This window comes from Kogia breviceps, chromosome 19 (genome assembly GCF_026419965.1).
Source record: "Kogia breviceps isolate mKogBre1 chromosome 19, mKogBre1 haplotype 1, whole genome shotgun sequence".
NCBI lineage: Eukaryota > Metazoa > Chordata > Mammalia > Artiodactyla > Physeteridae > Kogia > Kogia breviceps.
The window spans coordinates 11,724,651-11,745,328 of NC_081328.1; the positions used below are offsets into that span (position 1 = coordinate 11,724,651).

At 53.2% G+C, this 20,678-nt stretch overlaps 2 protein-coding genes across 5 annotated transcripts in view; one reads left to right on the plus strand and one right to left on the minus strand.

The window, feature by feature from the left end:
- Positions 1–3,473, minus strand: part of RAP1GAP2 (RAP1 GTPase activating protein 2) — a 224,809-nt gene extending 221,336 nt beyond the window's left edge. For both annotated transcript variants that reach the window (XR_010838343.1, XM_067022130.1), the window contains exon 1: positions 3,451–3,473. Coding sequence is in view for 1 of the 2 variants with exons in the window: in XM_067022130.1 (XP_066878231.1) it covers positions 3,451–3,458 (8 nt within the window). In the remaining variant the exon portion in view is untranslated. The remainder of the gene's footprint in view (positions 1–3,450) is intronic.
- CCDC92B (coiled-coil domain containing 92B) lies at positions 1,325–20,209 on the plus strand. 3 transcript variants are annotated; one of them, XM_059046844.2, is made up of 5 exons: positions 1,325–1,884; positions 8,514–8,666; positions 13,011–13,058; positions 15,403–15,982; positions 19,922–20,209. In XM_059046844.2, the coding sequence occupies exons 2-5, from the start codon at positions 8,537–8,539 to the stop codon at positions 19,992–19,994; spliced, it is 831 nt and encodes a 276-aa protein (XP_058902827.2). In that variant the 5' UTR covers positions 1,325–1,884; positions 8,514–8,536; the 3' UTR covers positions 19,995–20,209. The 3 variants fall into 3 exon arrangements, with proteins under 3 accessions (XP_058902827.2, XP_066878238.1, XP_066878237.1); XM_067022136.1 differs by lacking the exon at positions 1,325–1,884 and adding an exon at positions 4,704–4,780; XM_067022137.1 differs by lacking the exon at positions 19,922–20,209 and having other exon boundaries at positions 15,403–19,247.
- Positions 20,210–20,678: the final 469 nt, after the last annotated feature.

Here is a 20,678-nt window from a genome sequence, read left to right on the forward strand (position 1 = left end):
CCAGAATTACCTAACTAGTAAGTAATAGAGCTCAGACCTGAGCCCAGGTTTTCCAGTGCTTCATACCACATGTCTTCTGGGGATACAAAACATACCTTTCATCCTTCTTACCAATATCTCATGAAACTGAGGGGTTGGTTCATCAGAACTGGTAAATCAGTGGTTTATCAGGCCCATAGCCCTGCTGGAGACACACACTCAATACATGGCCCAGGAATGCCACCCCAGGAGGGACAGCAGGGGACGAAGCAGCAGGACTGGGCTGGCCTTTCTGCTCCTCTCCCAGGGCTTTCCTCAGGGGAGATGGGGTGAGGAAGAGCTACCTTCAGCACAGCTAGAAGCTGGAGTTACCACAGGGTGGGATTTGAGTTGCCTTTGAACCCCACTGCCTGTCAAGCCAACTAAGAGAGTAATTTCAATTTTTTGAGAATCTGCCAAGAGCAGCTAAAGCTTTTATCCATTGATGCTCAAGTCCAGTTAAGGTTTGAAAGTTGACTAGGAAGGACGGGAGCAAAGGGATCCACAGAGAAAAGGCAGGATGACCTTTGATGAGTCGTTGGAACCTTCCCCAAGGCCCTCATGCGAAGGTCTCCTAGTTCTGGAGACAAAGGTAGAAGATTTCTCTGCATATTTGACCCAGGAGGGTAGGGAAGGAAGTATTCGGCTGGCAACAGAGTGGGAAAAGCCAGACCAGCCCTTTAGTCCGAAGGCCCTCAGCCCCTTCCTCCAGTCCCTGAAGGCAGGGATGGAAATGACTCACCCAGAGGGAACTCTGAACCAACTGCCACTTATGCAGTGCCACCTGGTCCCTTGCCATCATGAGCAAGAATGCATACTGAGCACTCAGCACTGCTGTATGTACTTTACATGTATTATTTCATTTAAACCTCACAACAACCCAAAGATCTTATGAGCCGTGTAGACCATCATTACCCCATTTTACAGATGAGGAGACTGGGGTCCGAGAAGGAGGAAGGTATTGGTAGACCCAGAATTAGAAGCCAAGCAGGCCGGTCCAGAAGCCTCCCATGTACAGTGAAAATGGATCAACCCCAATGTTCTGGACTTTAGTTAGGGTTTTAAAAGGATCTTCTCTTGGCTTTTGGGCCCCTCAAATAGAGGGAAAGGGGATGTCTTATTAACTGCCGCCCAGAGAGGTGATGTGACTCACCCAAGGTCACACAGCCAGTGACAGATCTGAGGCACAGGGTAGATTTTCTGACCCCTGGGCAGCTCACCCCCCAACCCCAACCCTTCCCTGAGCCAGTGGGGGGCACTGTCTCTGGTTTCTACGCCAGGGGGTGGGCAGAGGGGAGGAGCAGATCGCGGCCTGCGGGCCTGGGCGCTGTCCGCGGTGCTGATACGCCCGCCGCGCCCTTGCTCTCCAAGTGGCCGGCGGGTTCCCCGGGTTTCCCTTCCAGCTTCCAGGCAAAGCCGGCTCCGCGAGTTCGGCAGCCCGCCGGGGTCCTTAGGCCTGGCTTCCGGGGCTCCCGGGACTCCCGGGATTCCCCCTCCCCCGACCGCGCTCAGCCAGCCTCCCCTCCCCCCGCCCCGCCCACGGCCCCTCCTCGCCAGTCCCAGGTCCCTCCCCTCCCCCCTTATCTCTCCCGCCCCCCCTTCCCCCCTACTGCTCGTTCGCCAGTTCCGGTCACGTTGCTGGGTGTTTACGCCTGGAGCCCGCCCCGGACCCCCCTCGGCGCCCGGGAGCCCCCGGAGCCCCGGCCCGACCGCCCCGCAGCCTCGCAGTAGCTGATGGCGCCACAGCCCGGGCGGGTGCTGCGGAACCCCGGGCGCAGCTAGCGCGGGGAAGAACAGCGCCTCCCCCCACCCAGCCCGGCCCGGACTCAGGGCTCCGCTGGCCCGTCGCTCCCTCAGGTCCCGAAGGTGAGGAGGCCGGTGGGCGTGGGGGTGGGCGCCCGGGTGGCCCCGGGCGGGGAACCGCACGACCCGGGCTCCAGCTCCCCCGGGAGGGCTGGCGCGGGGCTGCGCACCACAGCGCGGGAGACGGACAGGACCCGCGGGCTGCTGGCAGAAGTTGTCCTCCGCCACCCAGACTCGGGCCCTTCCTGGCCCTGGCGAAGAGTCCAGAGCGGCCCGAGGTCGAGCCACCGCCACCTCCCACCACGCGTTATCTTTCCTTCTGCCTGCCTCCCCTGCCCTCCCTAGGTACCTCTCTTCGCCGTCCTCCTTCGTCTCCACATCCCCCCCTGCCTTCTCTGGGAGTCATATTCGAGGCATAATCAGGGCAGAACATTAAGACTGAAGGGGGCGGGGGCTCCAGTTTCCCCGTACATCCCACTCCCCGTGTCCCTGGATCTTCAGCTCCACTGAGGTCGGGGCTCCTGGCATCTTCACTAGAGAGGGGAGCCATAGCCTAGAGGTATTGGGGGATGAGGGCCCCCAGAGTGGAGAAGACCACAAGACCGCCAGAGAACTGTGGCTCCACAACTGGCCAAGTGACCCCACCTGGCAGAGAGTCCCAAACATTTGTCAAGGACTGACTTTTTGTTCCCAACGCAAGTCCCCAGGAGAGCCAAGGACTTGGGGAGGTGGGGGGGGGGGAGTAAGTATTTTTTAATACGTGTACTGACTTGGCCTGGTGAGGCCCTGCCCTCAGGAAGCTTATTGCTTAGAGCCAGGTTTGCACACGCGCACACACACAGCATAATATAATACAAGGCGGAATGCCTGGGGAACACGAAGGCAGGAGAGAGACTTCCCAGCGTGGTGGGCCAGGGAAGGCTTCATGGGAAAGGTAGCATCTGAGTAGGGCCTTGAAGGATGGGTCAGGTTTCGGGAGGCAGAGACAGGGTGGGGAATAGTGAGGGGATGTCCACGGCTAGCAGCAAGAGGTAGAATCTGAAAGAGGAGTTCAGACTGCAAATGTGCACTGTGTTTAGATTGTGAAGGGCCTTGAATGCCGCGGTGAGCACCCAGTGGAGAGATCCTAGTTGCCAGGCACTGTAGTTGTATACGTTGGGAAAACTACTTAACCTCTCTGAGCCTCTGCTTCCTCATCTATGGAGTGGATATACTAATAGGACCTTCAATGCAGGGTTGTTGTAAAGATAAATGAGTTAGGAAGTTCCCTGGTGGTTCAGTGGTTAGGACTGGGTGCTCTCACTGCAGAGGGCCCGGATTCAATCCCTGGTCAGGGAGCTAAGATCCCGCAAACCGTGCAGCCAAAAAAAATAATAAGTAAATAAATAAATGAGTTTAATATACATAAAATGCTAAGAGCAGTGCCAGCCATGTATTGTTATTTCATAGGTATTATTACCTGTGCACTGATGGGTTTTTTTCTTTGTTTTTCTGAACTTGGCTGCACGGCTTTCGGGATCTCAGTTCCCCGACCAGGGATCGAACCTCGGCCCCCTGCGGTGCAAGTGCAGAGTTTTAACCACTGGACCGCCAGGGAATTCCGCTGATGATTATTATAAATATTATTACCTGTGCATCCATGTCTGAGAAAGACTTCTTGAGTTCCTGCTCTCCCTCCTACCCCAGGCCTCAGGGTCAGGTAGTGAAGAGGAATAATGACAAAGAAAAGTAAAGAATATATTAATTCATTTATTTATCCATTTATTACCATGCCTGTCTTATCTAATATACCTGCCCTGGCTATAAGAATGATAAACATAAGTTTAACTTTCTCCTTGAAACAAGAATTCATACTTAAAGAATTTTAACAAAATGTGGGGATTTTAGTGTTCTGAACAGTGCAAGGATATTTGTTGACTCAATAAATATTTTCAATCCCAAAGAGAAAAGAAACACCAAGAATGAAATTGAAACTGGGACAAGAGAAGCAGTCAGGGGCTGCGGGGTGGCAGACAGTGCAAAGTCCATGTAAGCAGAAAGCAAGCGGCTTCAGTTATGCTTCATCTCCCAGCCACGGTGTGTGCCTGAGGGAGAGACGGGGACAGCAGAGACCAAGGGACACTGAACAGACTAAGGAAGGGAGGATGGTTAGCCAGCCACTCAAGGAAAATGTGGACTACATAAGTGGTTTTCGAACTTTTGGTTAGTGGAAGCCCTTTCTCCAATGAATTTGTATGCACAAGCCTACCATATAAAAGAGGAATAAACACAGCAAAGCTTCCAGTCCTGTCTTTTGCCCTCAAACCTTTTGGCCACATCTGAGACCCCTTTGCAGAACTCTGGGACGTCTATGGAGCAAAGTCTGAGAAACACTGATTGCGATGATTCCGAGGGCCCCTCTGAGCCCTGAGTACTATGATTCTGTACTTTATGTGGTTCTTTCAACCCAAGGAGCTCTCAGAACTGGAGAGGAGAGAGAACTACAGTTTCCTCCTTGCCCAGTCTGTGGTAGATGGATAGCTAGGGAAGGAAGTGGGTACCCATAAGCTCCAGAGACAGGGAGCTTATGGTGAGGAGGAGCAGGAGGTGAGGTCATTTTCAGAGATCAGGAGCCCAGGCCTTAGAAAGTCAGAATTGTACCAGAGTCACAGAGTTCCTGGGCCTGACACTTTGTCAATGGTTGGGGACCTGAGCACAGAAGGTTTCTCCCACCAGCTTCCCCAAGAGGGAAAAATATTTATAACTTTCAAACAGATGAGAGGCATATCAAAAGTACTTGGAATTAACTCTGTAAATTGTGAAGCCAGTGTTACAGGTCCTTTTTTATTCTTAATGACACTTTTTTTAAATGAACTTTTTTTATCAAACTAGAAAATTCAAAGAGAGAAGTAGGAGCACAAGGGGAAGGCGGGCAGCATAAACAATGCAGGCCCTGAAGTGGTCGGGACAGTGGACAGAGGTGAGGGACCCTTCTCAGCAAGCACTGTCATCTGTGAGTTTGGGCATCTCGGGCGGGGTGCGGGGAGAAGATGGCACTGATAGTTCTAACCCTTCATCTGCTGCCACTGGCCTGGACCAAGTCCTCAGGCAGGAGCATTTTCTGAAGTCTGGAGCTTCCAGCACTGCATTTCTATGCAAAAACCTGACATTTCCCTGGCTCAGGCCTTCTGAAGTGCCTATGATTCCCCAGCTACACACAGAGATCTGTGTTGTCCCTGGTTCCCCCTTCCCCACTCCATTCCCCTCCCTCCCCCAAACAAACTAAACAATACCGGCTAAGAAAGAATATTTGCCAAGATAGTTTGTGACCCAAATTTCTGCCCTGAGAAGAACAGCCTGCCTAGTTGGAAGAAAATACTCAAGTCCTTCTGGGAAGGCACAGAAACAGCTGGTTGGTTCAGCCTCTCACTGTGGCCAGGGTCCAGTCTCCAGGGCTGTGTGGAAAGGGCTTTTACTCTTCAGAAACATTTGCTTTTCAGCAGCTAAGAACAGACGTTTTCTCTCTTCATCCTAAGCATAGGCCCACACACCTTCCTCCCTCAGGTGCACACACAGCAGACACATAGATACAAGAGAAGCAAGAACCCTCCCCCAACACACATACACACAAACACACACACATGCACTCCTTGAGGCATGCACACAGGCTCAAGTATATGCACAGGTGCAGAGGCACACACATCCCAACATAGATATACAAGAGCCCAGACGTAGCTCACCTGTTTCTCCCGAGTTACGCACCAGTATACCGACTGCCTGCTTGAAATCTATTTCTCCTTGTTTGAGGTCTCCTGAGCATGTCAAACCTAACATGTCTCAGGCTGGGACTTAACTTCTCTGTAAATCTGCTTCTCCATCAGTCTGCCCCAGCTTGACACATTCACTCACTCAGGCATTCTACACATATTTACTGAGTAGCTCCTATTTGCCAGATTCTATGCTAGCTACTAGGGAACAGGAGGAAACAAAACAGAGTCCTTCACCTTGGGTTGCCAACAATCTGGCAGGGGAAACAGATAAGCAAAAATGTAATGTATTCTTGTGGTGATAAGTTCATGGGAAAAAAAACAATGCAGATTAAGGGAATGGAGAGTGACAGAGTGTTCCATTTTTTGGTTTCTTGTTTGTTTGTTTGTTTGTTTTGGCCGTGCCATGCGGCTTGAGGGATCGTAGTTCCCCCATCAGGGAACAAACCTGGGCCCCTAGCAGTAGAAGCACAATGTCCGAACCGCTGGACTGCCAAGGAATTCCCAAGAGTTCTATTTTATTTTATTTATTTTTTACTTATTTTTTTTTTTGGCGGTACGCGGGCCTCTCACTGTTGTGGCCTCTCCGGTTGCGGAGCACAGGCTCCGGACGCGCAGGCTCAGCGGCCACGGCTCACGGGCCCAGCCGCTCTGCGGCACGTGAGATCTTCCCGGACCGGGGCACGAACCCGCGTCCCCTGCATCGGCAGGTGGACTCTCAACCACTGCGCCAGCAGGGAAATCCCTCAGCCTAAAATCATTTCCACAAAGATATCTTCCCTGGGCTTCCCTGGTGGCGCGCGTGCCGCGGAGCCGCTGGGCCCGTGAGCCATGGCCGCTGAGCCTGCGCGTCCGGAGCCTGTGCTCCGCAACGCGAGAGGCCACAACAGTGAGAGGCCCGCGTACCGAAAAAAAAAAGATACCTTCCCTGACCCCAGATCTAAACTAGGTCCCCCTTTACATTCTTTAAACGTTACCCTGCAGGTTTCTTTCACAGCACTTACAGATTGTAACTGTAAACTTATTTGTATTATTTGTTTGTTGGATGTACCTGTTTATTTGTTTGATTCTCTTCTCTTGGCCCTGTGAGCTCCATGAGAGCAGAAAGCAGGAATACTGTTTTGTTCATCACTACGTCCCTGTACCCAGCACAGTGGTTGGTCATAGTAGATCGCTGAATGAATGAATGATAAACAAATGGGCCAATCAGGGCAGGGAATAACCTACTCACACATTAAACAGGGAGGAGAAGGGATGAGGCATTGATCGAGCCAGGTTCTGTGCTACATGCTCTACAATTTCTAATTTCATTTAACCCTCACAACTATCCTAGGACTGTTACTATTAGTAGCCTCATTTTACAGAGAGGGGAAGCAGGGTTTAGAGAGGTTAACTTTCTTGCCCAAAGTCACACAGCAGGGAACCGAAAAACCTAGGATTCAAACCCAGGACTGTTTTCAGTGTAAATACTGGGAAACTTCTTTGGATTCAAAAGACTTGGTTGGAGAATTGGATCTGCTGCCACTTACTGACCATGTGAACTGGCACAAGTCACTTCAGCTCTGAGTCTGTTTCTTTGTGAAATGGAGGGGGTGATACCTACTGGAGAGTGGTTGGCAGAGGTAAGATAATGTGCATAAAGTTCCCTAAACATAGCAGACGGTCAGTAAATGTAACCAGTGATTCCCACAGGCCAAAGGGCCACCCCCTGCTGAAGTGAAAGCCCATTTGGTTGGATTAGGGAGGCCATACAGGTACAAGGGAAGGGGGGCCCCAAAAGAGGAACCTATGAATGTGAGGTTCGCAGGTGCATCTGCTGGATGTGACCCTACAAGTGAAAATCTTGCTTTGCAGAGGCTTATCAGAAAGCCTGTTTCAAGGGGACCACTGCCGGACAGAACAATCCATCAACTGGTTTTCCTCTCCTCTGGCCAGGGAATTCCTAGGGCAGGTGGAGGAAGGGCCGTCACAAGCTTCGGGAGTCCCTGGCAGAGAAGGCATGAGCTCTGAGTCCTGGACTCCAGAGGTCTCAGCTTCCGCTGCTCTCTGCCTCCTGTCTTTGCCCTCTGCCTGTGCTTTTCCGAGACGCTGATCATCACAGAAGAGACTCACTGGGAAAGGGGCAGGGTCGGAAGAGAGAGCGCTGAAAAGCCAGGCCATCATTAGGATTCAGGGAAGCAAGCCTCCCTCTCCCATCACAGTGTCATAAGCTCCTACCGTGGACCTACTGCTTAGGTCTCCATATGACCCTCCCCCATTCCTCTTGGAAAAAGGGACTCCACCACCTGCCTTCAGCCCACAGGATCAGTATTAATAAAACATTCATCAGATCTTCCTCTTCTGTGACATGCAAGAGCCCAGAGTCCTGGGCTGAGGTTAAATCAGAGAAATGGAATTGAACTGGCGGAGGGTTGTGCTCTAACCATCACACTGCCCTGCCGATTGGTGGCCCCCCTTGAGCTGGGATGCTTGAGGGACGGCAGAGCTGGAGAGGCTTCAGCATTCATCCTCCCCACAATTCCCTAATTTTACCCAGGAGAAAACCGAGAGTCTAGAGAGGGAGAGGGCTTGCCCAAAGTCACACAGCTTGTGAAGAAGCAGACTAGAACCCAAATGTCTGTCTCTCTTTACTGACTTTGCTGCCCCATTTGTTTTCCGCTCAGAGATAAGAGAAGAGGCTAAAGTTACATGGGGGCAAGGGAGTAAAGCCATTTCCCTCTGAGCCTCTGGTTCTTCACCTGTTAAATGGGAATAATTATACTTCCTGCCAACACACCGCTTGTTTATGAAGCTTCAGTGAGTAAATACAGGGGAAATGACTTCAGTGGCAGAACCATCTCCCTGGTACAACAGGGCCCCAGACTGAAGGAGACAATTGAAAGGACCTGAAGGTTGGCAGGGTGGATGGGCCCAGAAGATGTGGGTTCACCTTGTCATCCTCCCCAGGTGGGGCCCAGGCCTGGGTTGCCATGGATACCGTGTCCCTGGAGCATCAGATCCAGAGTGTGCAACGCCACATCAGCTTCCTGAAAAAAGAACAGATGGCCCTGCTGCGAGACCTGCACCTGGAAATCCTGAGGCTGCAGAAACGCTGCTCAGGTGAGGCCGGGAGGGATGGCGGGGGGCGACTGTCATCATCATCATAAGCACTGTCCCTGATGGGGTGTCCACCATGAGCCTCTCTAAGCCTCTTAACAATCCTGCCAGGCAGGTGTTCGATCACCCCTTTTTCTTGGTGAGGAAACTGAATCTTACGGAAGTGAGATCCAACATGTTCATCAAGCACCTCCCAGCCCTAAGAAGCCCTCAGTCTAGTTGGGGAGACACACACACACCAACAGGTAATCTAAAGATACACAAAAAATGAAGAGGGCTGACAGGAGTTCACGGGCAGGATCATGTCCAGCTTGAGGTGTGGGTGATGGAGGAGGAGACCAGGCATCCCACGCTCCCCAGAGGAGGGAGCATTTCCTCTCCCTGAGAGCTGAGTAAGATTAGACATGCTGAGATATTACGGGGCAACGAGGGTGGAGAAAGCTTTCCAAATGAAAGGAACAGCATGGCAACATCCAGAAGGCAGGAAACCAAAAGCTCATGAAAAGCTCTATTTGACTGGATAATGCTGTGCTGAAAGCTGCTGGGAAATAACGGCTGCAGCCAGATCATGGAAGACTTTGACCAATATCAGGACAGCTAAGAAGTCCTCTTGGGTAGTAGGGAGCCACTGAAGATTTTTGAGCAGAATCATGCTACATTAAGAAACTCAATCCGGGGGACTTCCCTGGTGGCACAGTGGTTAAGAATCCGCCTGCCAAGGACTTCCCTGGTGGCGCAGTGGTTAAAAATCCCCCTGCCAATGCAGGGGACATGGGTTCGAGCCCTGGTTCCAAGAAGATCCCACGTGCCACGGAGCAACTAAGCCCGTGCGCCACAACTACTGAGCCTGCGCTCTAGAGCCCGCGAGCCACAACTACTGAAGCCCAGGCACCTAGAGCCCTTGCTCTGCAACAAGAGAAGCCACCGCAATGAGAAGCCCGTGCACCACAACGAAGAGTAGCCCCCGCTGTCTGCAACTAGAGAAAGCCCGCGCACAGCAACGAAGACCCAACACAGCCAAAAATAAATAAAACTTAAAAAAAAAGAAAAAGAAACTCAATCCGGCAGTTGTATGGCAGATGAATTGGTGGGAGAAGGAGGCAGGGAGACTAGTGACAGGTCCAGGGGAGAGATGAAGGGGGCTGGAAAGGGGAGGACCAGTGGGAGGCAGATTGAAGGAAGGGACCTGCCAACCAATTGGATTTGTAAGCAGGACATAGGGAGGTTCCAAGGGTGATGTAAATCGCATGCCTGACCTCCGCTCTTGGACCTCAAGCCTCAGCTGTGTAGCCCTCTCAGAGGCTGGGCTCTGGGCCAAATGCTCACCCAGGCAGAGTCTTCAAGTGCAGGCTTTAGAGCCAATGATTCGTTCAATGTCTCAGCTGGAACAGCCCAACCTCTTCATTGTACAAATAGGTAAACTGAGGCCCAGAGAGAGAGTCACACTGTTAGTGTCAGAGCCAGAATTAGAACCCAGAGCTCCACACTTCCAGTTGTGATGCCTCTGTTACTTTCTGCCCATTCTCTCAACATGCTCAGATTTCTACCTCCCTTCCATCCCCTGCTCATGGAAGACTCCCCATTCCCCAGATGGAAACTGAGGCCCAGAAGGGTTCAAGTGGCCTGCCTGGCTTCTCACTCTATGGCACGAGAAGCCAGCAGTCCTGACTTTCAGCTCCGTATACAGGTTCAGCTGCCATTTGCCAAGACCAGGCTCCCTGCCATCTCCCCCAAAGCCTGGCAGGCAGCAGAGGTCAGCCCAGGGGGCAGGGATGACCCACACCATCTCACCCCTGCCTGATGCTACTTTTTCATTGCAGTAATAACGTCAAAGGAAAATTGACACGAGTGAACCCTAAGACCCTGTAGCTTTTCCTCTAATTTCTTTTTGCTTAGCCCTAATTCTGAAGACCTGGGTCCTTCCACTCAGGACACAAGCCAGGATCCCAAGAAAGTGGAAGAGGCAGGAACGGAGATCCCTCAGTCCCCACCACCCTTCTCAGACAAGTGTGGCCCCGCAGCCTCTTGGGTATTGATTCAGGGCATAAAAATAACTCCAGGCTGGCCTGGAGCAGCCACTCTTGGGGCTGAAATGACTGAATAAGGCCCTCCCTCCAAAGGGTAGGGGAGTGAGGAGGAAAAGAGAGCAGGACAAAGGCGATTTTAAAAGAGATCAGGGCTTCCCTGGTGGCGCAGTGGTTAAGAATCCGCCTGCCAATGCAGGGGACACGGGTTTGAGCCCTGGTCCGGGAAGACCCCTCATGCCACGGAGCAACTAAGCCCGCGCGCCACAACTACTGAGCCTGTGTTCTAGGGCCTGTGAGCCACAACTACTGAAGCCCACGTGCCTAGAGCCCGTGCTCTGCAACAAGAGAAGCCACCGCGATGAGAGGCCAGCGCACTGCAACTAGAGAAAGCCTGCGCACGGCAACAAGGACCCAATGCAGCCAAAAATAAACAGATAAATAATTTTTTTTTAAAAAAGAGATTAAAGAGGGACCCAGAGGGTGGCAAAAGGATAAGAGTGGGGAGGGGCTGGTGTAGGAACCAGGAGGGCAGGCCTTTGGGAAGAACCTGTGTGACAACTCAAAATGAAGGGGCTTGAGAGATGGGTAAATGTGCTGTGGTTGCGGAGGTAGCTTGGATAACAAGAGCCGACTTGGCCCAAGATTGAGCCCTTTATTTCTTTTGTCTCATTTAATCTTAGCAACAGCCCCTTGTGAGGTGGGTGCAACTTCGTCCCCATTTCATAGATGGGGGAGACTGAGGCTCAGAGAGGTGCTGTCACTGGCCTGAGGTCACACAGTGTGTCTGACCTCACAGCACACTCATCTAAACCATGGGGGCCCTGGCTGGAAGATGGGCAGGGAGAGTTGATGGATGGGGGAGTGGAGCCCAGCTGGGGTTCTGTCCCCTCACCCCAAACTCTAGTGGTTAAGGGCTAAGGAGAAACAAGCCCACAGGCAGTTACTGACAGAGCCAGAGTCCCTTGGGCTACATCCCCAAACCTAGTCCTGGGCCCCTTGGGTTACATCACAGGGCCTTGGAGGAGGGGCCAAGCTGGCCCCAGGAAGCCCTGGCAGGGTGGAGGCATCAGAGTTCTCCCAGGGACCCCAAGGAGGAAGTTCAGGCTCCGGTCACAGCAAAGGGCCCAGGCACTCCAGGCTGTCTGTCTCCTGGCAACTGTTGGCCTCCCCAGAGAAGGTACCTCCAGAAAAGCCCCTAGTCCCTAAAAGAGCCTGGTGAGGGCAGCAAGGAGGGGCAGACAGGGGGCCCACAGGGTGAGTCTCTCTCTGTTGGTGCTGCTGGGCAGTGGACCCAGAGATCTGCTACCTTCCCCACCCCCACGTTCACACCTTCTCCCTTTGGGCACCAGGATGCAACCCTGCAGGTACACCCAGGTGCTCCTGAGCAGATGCCCTCCATCATAGGCAGCTGCAGCTCCTGGGCTCCCTCCTGCCCCCCTCCCAGCCCTTGAGCCCTGATGGAGTTGGAGGAGTGGGGAGTGGGCTGGAAAAATGATCAAACCCAGCTGGCTGAGGGATGGGACATTCTGGGATCTAAGGGTTGGGGACTGGGAAGACAGGCAGGCAGAGGAGGAAAGTGCTCCTGCACCAGTGCCCTCGGTGGGCCCCTTGGCTCCCCCGCCCCACCCGCTCAGCGCCAAGCCGAGTGCCATGCAGGCTTTGCTTCACCAGGTGGCGCTGTCCTCCTTGAAGCTCTTCTCCCCGCCCTGCGGAAAGTGGCGGAACCTGAGCTTAGAAAGGGCAGGGCTGATGTTCAGAAAAGAGCACAGGCACAGCAGTACTGGCTGTGACAACAGTGAAACGCACGTGTCCTATTAGTAAATAGCCACTGCCTTGAATCCCCCTTTACTGTCCCCAAGCAGCCCAGGACACTCCAGCCTTCCCAGACCCACCAACTAAACAGTAAAGAGAATGTGCCCGCCCTGGGCAGCAGGGGTCCTCCAGGCTGGCTCTGATTGGTTGGCGTGTTAAATATTTGCACATCACCTCTGGGAAGAGGAAAATACTCGGCCCCCAGCCCCCAAAGCAAGCCTCAGTCTCACAAGGGTTGACCTAACCCCCAAATCCAGGCCACAAAGCTTACACTGGAAAGATCTCTGGGCTTACAATCAGCTAGATTGGGCTCAGGCTATGCCTCTGACACCTCTCTTTCATCTCTTTCCCTCTCTAGGCTGCAGTAAAATAAGTATGGGGGGGGTAGTTTAGATGGTTTCTGAGAATCCTATTGACACTTTTACTGGGCTGTGATTCCTGATCTCACACACATACTCTTTCTATCTCTAACATACACACGACTGCCTTTTCTTATCTCTGCCCCCAGAACTGACCCATGACCTGGAAATGAAAGAGGCCCAATCTCACCAGCAAGGTAAGAGGACAAGTGGTCACCTTTCTCCCACCACTTAGGATCCAAGCCTTCTCCACCCCTGGTCCAGACTTGGGGACAGCCACTCCTCAGATTATAGAGTGAGTGCAGGACATCAGCCTCATTTGCCCACTCAGCTGGGTGACCTTGTGCAATGAACAACCTGCACCCCTATACATAGTGCCCTGTATCCCTGTCTCTGTCCAAAGTGGGAAAATGAAAGCAGGAAGGAGATGGTGTCCAGGAAGTCCACGTGGCTGACTTCATTCCTTTGTGACCCACCTCCCTAATCCTCCTCATCTTTGCACAAGTGATTCTCACAGTTCGTGCCCACACCCTCCAAGATGCTGAGTGTCAAGATTCAACACGATGGCAATATGGGGTCTCTGAATTCAAGGAACATAGTTTAGAGGAGGAGAAAAGAGACACATGCACATTAGCAAATTCTTCATTTTACAAAAGCATGACTTCTTGCCGTTGTAGAAATTCCACTAAAGTATTTGTTTATAGATTATTACTTCACCCATAAAATGGGGAGTGGTGTGGGGAGATGGTGTTCAATGAGTATAGAGTTTCAGTTTTGCAAGATGAAAAAATTCTAGAGATCTGTTGCACAACAATGTGAGTATATTAACACTACTATACACTTAAAAAATGGTTAAGATGGCAAAATTGGTTCCTTGTTTTTTTGCCACAATTTTTTTAAATGGGAGGGGTTGCATTGTTGAGACTTAATCTCCAGATTATATGATCTCTGAGAACTAGGACTGGGTGTTTCCCATTGTCTCTCAGTGCAAGCACATTACCTGACATGGAGAGGGACTCAGTAAATGCTTGATTTAAAATGAATCACAAAAGTAGTATTTCTTGGCCAGGAGGGTTTTAAGAATGGGCTCCCTGCCATATTCATGTGCTGCTTATAGATCAACAGCTACAGGACCAAGAGTTAGGCACCAGGAAGGCTGGAAGTTTAAGGTTAAGGTAAAATGCTAGGAGCCCTACTAACTGCTTTGCATATCATGCATACACATCTAAACACTTATGGCCCTGAACTAATTCTGCCAACTGCTTTAAGTGGCGGTCATGGGCAGCCTCTTTGTGCCTACGTGCTTGGAGGAAGGGGGCACGTATCCCAGACACCAGGCAAGAACAGTTCTGTGACTACAGTAGCTTTTACTCCACCTACTGTCTTTCCTCTGAAAGGGCTTTTGGGGTCATCTGGGCTCAAGGCACTGCCCCAGTGTCCTGGTTTTTATTTTCTCTCTCAGTGGGCTTGAGAGCTCTCTTTCCTTGTCCTCCTTTTATATGAAAATCACTTGGTGGTTTTCATATCCCCTCCAGTCACTTTTTACCTACCCTTTGTCACCATTCTCACTCACATGTGCCAGTCCTGGGATACAGACCCTGCTGAAATGGAGTTTACGATCCAGGAGGTAGGGGTCCTCAGCCCTGGGGGTACATCAGAATCACCAGGGAAGATTCAAGAAGTACCCTTTCCCAGTACTTGATACTTTGATAGGGCCCAGGAAACTATTTTTTAAAACTCTCTGGATGGTTCCAGTGTACATCCAGGTTTGAAACCCAATGCAGTGGGCAAGGCAAACAATAAACAAGTTAAAAAAAAAAACCCACAAAATGTAATAAACGCTCTTTATGAAGGAAACAAGGTTTGCAGCACACTGACTCCCCTTTTCTGCTCACACTCCCAGTTCTTTCAGTCCCTTGTTCTTGTATGTCTCTCCTGCTATGGGGCTTTTTCATAAGTCCTACCCTCCGCCTGAAGCACCCTTCTCTCCCCGGTTCACTACTTAATTCCTATTCACCTCTCAGGTCCTAGCCCAGTTGCTCTTCGGCTGAGAAGCCTTCCCTGATTAGGTCACAGTCTCCTGTTACAGTCGTGGTATTGGCACGTGTCACAGACGCAACCTCACATTTTTTCGTGGTTACGTACCATACCTCTCCCACTATGCTTGCTATGAGCTTCGTGAGGAATGTTTTACTATCCACCATACCCACAATGCCTAATACAACGCACAGAGTCAGGGCTCAACAAACAGTCATGGAGTGAATAAATGGTCAGGGAAAGGTTTGCACTTAAACTTAAGGGTCGCACTGAAGAATCACAGTGGCCAAGCAGAGGGCAAGATAGGTGAAAGGGCCTCGAGGAGGAAAAAGGCAGGCCAGCGTCGCAGGCGTGTGGGGAGTGAGGGCGAGCGCCGCAGTACGTGCAATCGGGGGGGGGGGGGGGGTGCCGGTGCCGGGCTTCGCTCCGAGAATCGGTGAGCTGTACAGATACAGCCACAGCCAGGCGGGGACCCTCACTCTCCCCTCCCTCTCCCCTGCCCAGAGTTGGCGTCCCGGGAGCTGGAGAGCAAGTGCCGCGAGCTGGAGTCACAGCTGGCGGCGCGGGCGGCGGCCAACGCGGAGCTGCGGCGGGAGGTGGCGCAGCGCGAAGCGCTGGTGTCGGCGCTGCGCTGCAGCCTGCGCGCCGAGGAGCGCCGCTTCCTGGAGGAGCTGCGTCGCCGCAGCCACCAAGCCACCGTGCTGGGCACTGAGCTGCAGAAGCACACCGAGGCGGCCGCCTACCTCTCCTGCCAGCTGCACGCGGCACGCCAGAAACTGCAGACTCCGCGCCCGGGCCCCGGCGCCGCCGAGCCCCGGATCCGCCGGCGCGCACAGCGGGCCCGCCGCCCGCCCGCAGCCGAGGCCGCCGCCAAGGGCCCCGGCCGGGACTGGGCCTCCTGGGAGCGCTCGGCCGGCGCCCCGGACGACGCCGATGCCATGCCAGACCCTGCGCTCTTCCTCTACGCCCGGAGGCCCCCGCGGCCCTGTGGCCGCAGCCCGCGCCAGCCGCCTCCCCAGGAGCCCCCTGACCAAACCACCCCACCGGCCGCGCCCAGCCCGCCCAGTGCGCCGGCGGACCCGGAGTAAGCGCGAGGCCGGCGGGGAGGGGCGGGGTGGGGAGCGGGGAAAGGCGGGCCCGGGGCCCGACTAGGGACGCAGCTCGGGCCGCGCGGGCGGGTCCCAGGGGTGGAGGCAGCCGGTCCCTCCTCCAGGGAGCGGACGGAGGCGGCCCCTGCTCCCCCGCCCCTCAGCCCCTCCCAGCCGCCTCCGCCTTTTGTATTTCCCTACAACGCCGAAGCTTTGAGCTCTCCCCTCCCGCCGGGGACCTCCTACGCGGGGCCCAGTGAATGCATCCTTTTTCTAGGAGAGGACTCACAGTACCGTTCTTTATCTGGTCCCCACCCTGCCACTGGGAGGGGAAGGGGCGGGGGTCACGCCCTGCCCCGGGAAAGCTGACAATCATTTGGCGGGAGGGGGAAGCCCGGGCGGCCTACGGAAAAGAACCAGAGTGGCCCTTAGCATCCTTAGGCCTTCCAGCTCCCCGCTGCGGCCTCCCCCAGCCCCCCACGGCTGCCCTTCCCGCCGAGCCTTCCTCCAAGGGGAGGTTCGGGCTGGGGTCTAGAGGCTGGACCTTTACCTTGGAAGCCGCTTCTCATACCCCCTACCCCGCTGATAGGTCCTTACAGGTGAGCACGGAACACTTTAGAAGTCGCCTCCTCCAGAGTCTCTGGTGGGGAAAGTGTGGATTTATTGAAGTTTGAACTTCTGGAAATTAGCACCCATAGACCCTTAGAGAAGATTACAGAATGGGTTTGGTGGCAGATGTGGTCTAGAGCTGTCTCCAGCTCAGTTCTTCCCCAGGATGCCGACCTAGGTATTTAGACTCTGGGGACAGGCCAGGGTCGGGCTGCCCCATCAGGCTTATGGAAGGGTTAGAAAGTGCTTTCAGGAGGTAGCTGGGAACCTGAAGGCTGCCCTGGGAGTTTTTCTAGTCCTGTTTATTGGTGCTAATTTTGCCCAGCTTCCTAATTAGCTGGCTGCACCCAGAGGCAGGAGGAAGGGCCCTGCTTCTTGGAAGTGGCAGTTGTTGATAGAGGTTTGGGTTTGCTGGGGGTAGGGGTGGGAGGGAATGGACAGGTTAGGCCCCAGCCTGGCCCTCTCCAGGAATGCCCCCAGTCCTATCAGACCTGACAGTGGTGGGGTACTCAGTACCCTCTCTCTAGGTTGGGGAGTGGCAAAAGGAAAGAATACTGCCCACCTCCTAACGTGTTTCTCCCCTTCTCCCCATTACGACCAAAGGCAGGAAGTGAAGCTCCAGTCCAGTTCATTGCCCCCACCCAGTCTGGCCTAGAAAGAAAGACAAATCCCTAGAACCCTGTCCTCTCACGCCATCCCTCCTCTGTTGGTCCTGCATCAAGTCCTAAGTGCCTGTGAGGTCTTCCAGGGGCTGCCAAGGGAGGACATGGGGCAGGGAGAGTCCTTTATCTCACCTACAAGCACCCCATCCTGGCAGGTCCTGACCCTGGCTGGGGCTGAGCCTTCTCTTTGTCACGCAGGGGTCTGGGAGGTCTCTAGAGTGATGAACCCTTTTTCTGTCACGGCCCCATGAAGAAGAGGAAGGAAGAACCCCAATTATACCCTCTTTCAATGTATATGTTAGAGGGAGCAGGACACCAGTGAGCTCACAAACACGCAGCCCCCTCCCAGCTCAGGACTGCAAGACCACTGAGCAATAACCAGGCCTGGTCTAGGTGTCTGCCACTGGGGCACCCTTGGGACGGACCGTGCTGTCCAGTCTCATGGGCCACAGTAGTGGCCTAGGGTCCGTGCTCTCCCCTCCCCAGTCTCTGTGGTTGTGCCTCTACCCTCCGTCTCCCCTCAAGTGTGGGTGACTCTGAGTGAGGAGGCCTCTCTCTGCTCTTGGCTGCTCTCACTTGACGGGGCCCAGAGGATCCTGGGCAGGAGGGAAAGGGGGTCTTTCTGGAGGCGCCCTCATCTTCCACTATCAAACTTTTGGGGTGAACTGGGTGACTGTGTTACATCAGTTCTTCTACATCTAGAGATGGTGAAGTACTTTATCCACCCACCCACCCACTAAAAGCCATAGCTACACCCACCTGGCCTCCCCCGGCTCTATAGCAATAGCACTCTTCCTCCTTCCCTCCTGTGTACCCAAGCTGTCTGGCTGGGGCCCCCCCAAACCCCCTACCCCACGGATCCTCCCGTGGCCTGCCTGCCTCTCCCCAAGTGACCCCGTCAGCACCTCCCACCTCCTGTCCCTCTTCCAGCAATCAGAGATAATGACACTTAATTGTGAGGTACTTGGAGATACCCCAGATGAAGGTCCAGCGTGCTGGGGCGGCTGACTCCCAGCTGAGGTATCGGGGTGCCTGGGAAAGGAAATAAGGCAAGCACCCCTTCCACCTCCACTCAGCAAGCTGGAGCAGGGGCCAAGGCAAATACAGCGTTCCAATTTTAACAGAAATTCCCCTTCCCTCTCCCTCTCCTGGAAATAATGGACAGAGGCTTCCTTCCTCTCTCCTGCACCTGGGTTTGGAACAGAACCCTCAGGGCAGCAGAATAAGACTGGGAGTCAGTGGCCTGCCCTTGGCCTCAGGGGTCAGAAACTCCTCAGCCTTGCCCTCAGCTTCTGGCCCTCCCCTTCTCCTAGCCTAGGGGACCCGCCCTGCCAAAGGAAAGACCCCCTCCCTCGAGCCCCTAAAAAGTTTGGGTGGCTAGACGGGAAAGGATTGTTTCCTTCCCGCTCCCTGCCCTCCACCTCTCCCCTCTTCTCTGCTGCATGAATCCCCGTTGGGGGAGGAGTGTGTTGACATGGACACTCAGGGGCCCTAGTTGGAGCCAGGAGCTGCAGGTGGGGACCCCTCCCCGTTCTGGAAGCCAGTCAGGGACCTGTGGGCAATACAGCATGAGGCTTTGTACTCCTGCCCCCCAATATCCCACCCACAGTAGCCTGCAGTTTGGGGGACCAGGCCAGGGCTGAAATGGGGTAGCCCTTCCCCAAACAAGCAGCAGAATAGAGGTCTCCCTGATGGAGAGGAAGGAGGCCGAGAGGGTGTGAAGCAGCGTCTCCTCATCACAGAGAGCCAGGGATCTCTAAGCACCCTCTCGCTGAGGTGCCAGCCTTGGGTGGGGGACGTGCGAGGCTTCAGAACCACCTGGCAGGAGCCCCATGGGCACGGCAGAGGGGATCCTGCTCCAAGTTCTCTGTTGGCTGCGCTTTTTAATCCAATGCTTTTCAGAGTGTATTCACTCACCCACAGAAATAGAACCCTGTGCTTTAGGGGTGACTGTCATATGCCTTATTCTTAATAAAATATCTGAAAAACACACTAGTCAGAGTTTTTTCCTGTGGGCACTCTGTGCCCCCATCCCCTCAGCCCACCACAGGTCTGTGGAAAGGACGTGGAGGAGACAGCAAATGGTTTGGGAGTTAGCCCGTGTGTTGGGTGATACTGGGAGCTGAGACTCCGAAGTCCCCTCAGTAGATATTCCTCACGTAAAGCATGAGGCGTTCATCTGAGATGTCTGTCCTGCTGCTTAGGTTAGCCCTGTCCCTCTCTCCATGCCACCCCAACCCAAATGGACAAACAAGACCTTAGATTAGAGGCTCCTGGCTACGGTTGGCAGGGCTAGGTTGGAAGGGTTCTATGCCTGGAATTGCCCATTGTTCTGGCCTAGAAGGAATCCTGGGGTTCTGGACATCTCTGGCTGTGCCACTTCTTCCCTGACAAACCATCTCCATCTGATCCAGATGCAAGAAGCCCAGCAGGCCAGAGAAGAGCCCTAATCTTATCCTCCACTCACGAGGGCTATCCAAGGACTGTGGTTTGGGAGCTCAGCACAGTCAGCATCTTCAGGCCTGTACACTTTTTCAGTGTAGGTCTATGTTGTGGATGGCTCTAGGAGAAAAAGCAGCAGCTCTGCATTCTAAGGATGCAGGGGACATGTTGGTTTTGCCTGCAGCCTTTCTTCTGATAACAGTACCTATTACTTCCTTTCAGGCAAGAGCCTTCTCGCAGCTTAGTCAATGTGTTGCAGAGGTCTGACCCCACCCATGTGACCCAGGTAAGGTAGGTCACATTGATTGGGCTGGAGATGGGTATGCAACTCTAAGCCAATAAGAGTCCATCTCAGAACTTTTACTGTAACCATTCACTTAACACACCAAATTAGGTGCTAGGGATACAGCAGGGAACCAAACAGAACTACTGAAGGACAAATTCTTGGGTGGCTAAAATGGCAGAATATCAGCCTGGAAATCTGGTAGGCCATTAGCCATCACCAGGGGTGGGGCTACCTGACTATGAAGCTCCACAAAAGAAGTAAAACCAAGAAAGATGGAGGCAATTCCTTTTTTTTTTTTTTTCCTGTCATGAGTGTTTCTTTTTTTTTTTTTAATTTTTGTGAAATATGGTTGATTTACAATGTTGTGTTAATTTCTGCTGTACAGCAAAGTGATTGAGTTATACATATATATTCTCTTTCGTATTCTTTCCCATTATGGTTTATCATAGGATATTGAATATAGTTCCCTGTGCTGTAGGAACTTGTTGTTTGACAGTTCCTGATAATTAAGCTACCTGGATCCTGCTATGCCTGCAGCCCATATACCCGTGCCTTTTTCAGTTATATAGACCAATAAGCAGCCCCCCCGCCACTTTTGTATTTAAATGATCAGCATTAATTTGTGGGGGTTTTCTGCTTTTTATTTTAACCAAAATTTAGACTTAGAGAAAAGTTGCAATAATGATACAGAGT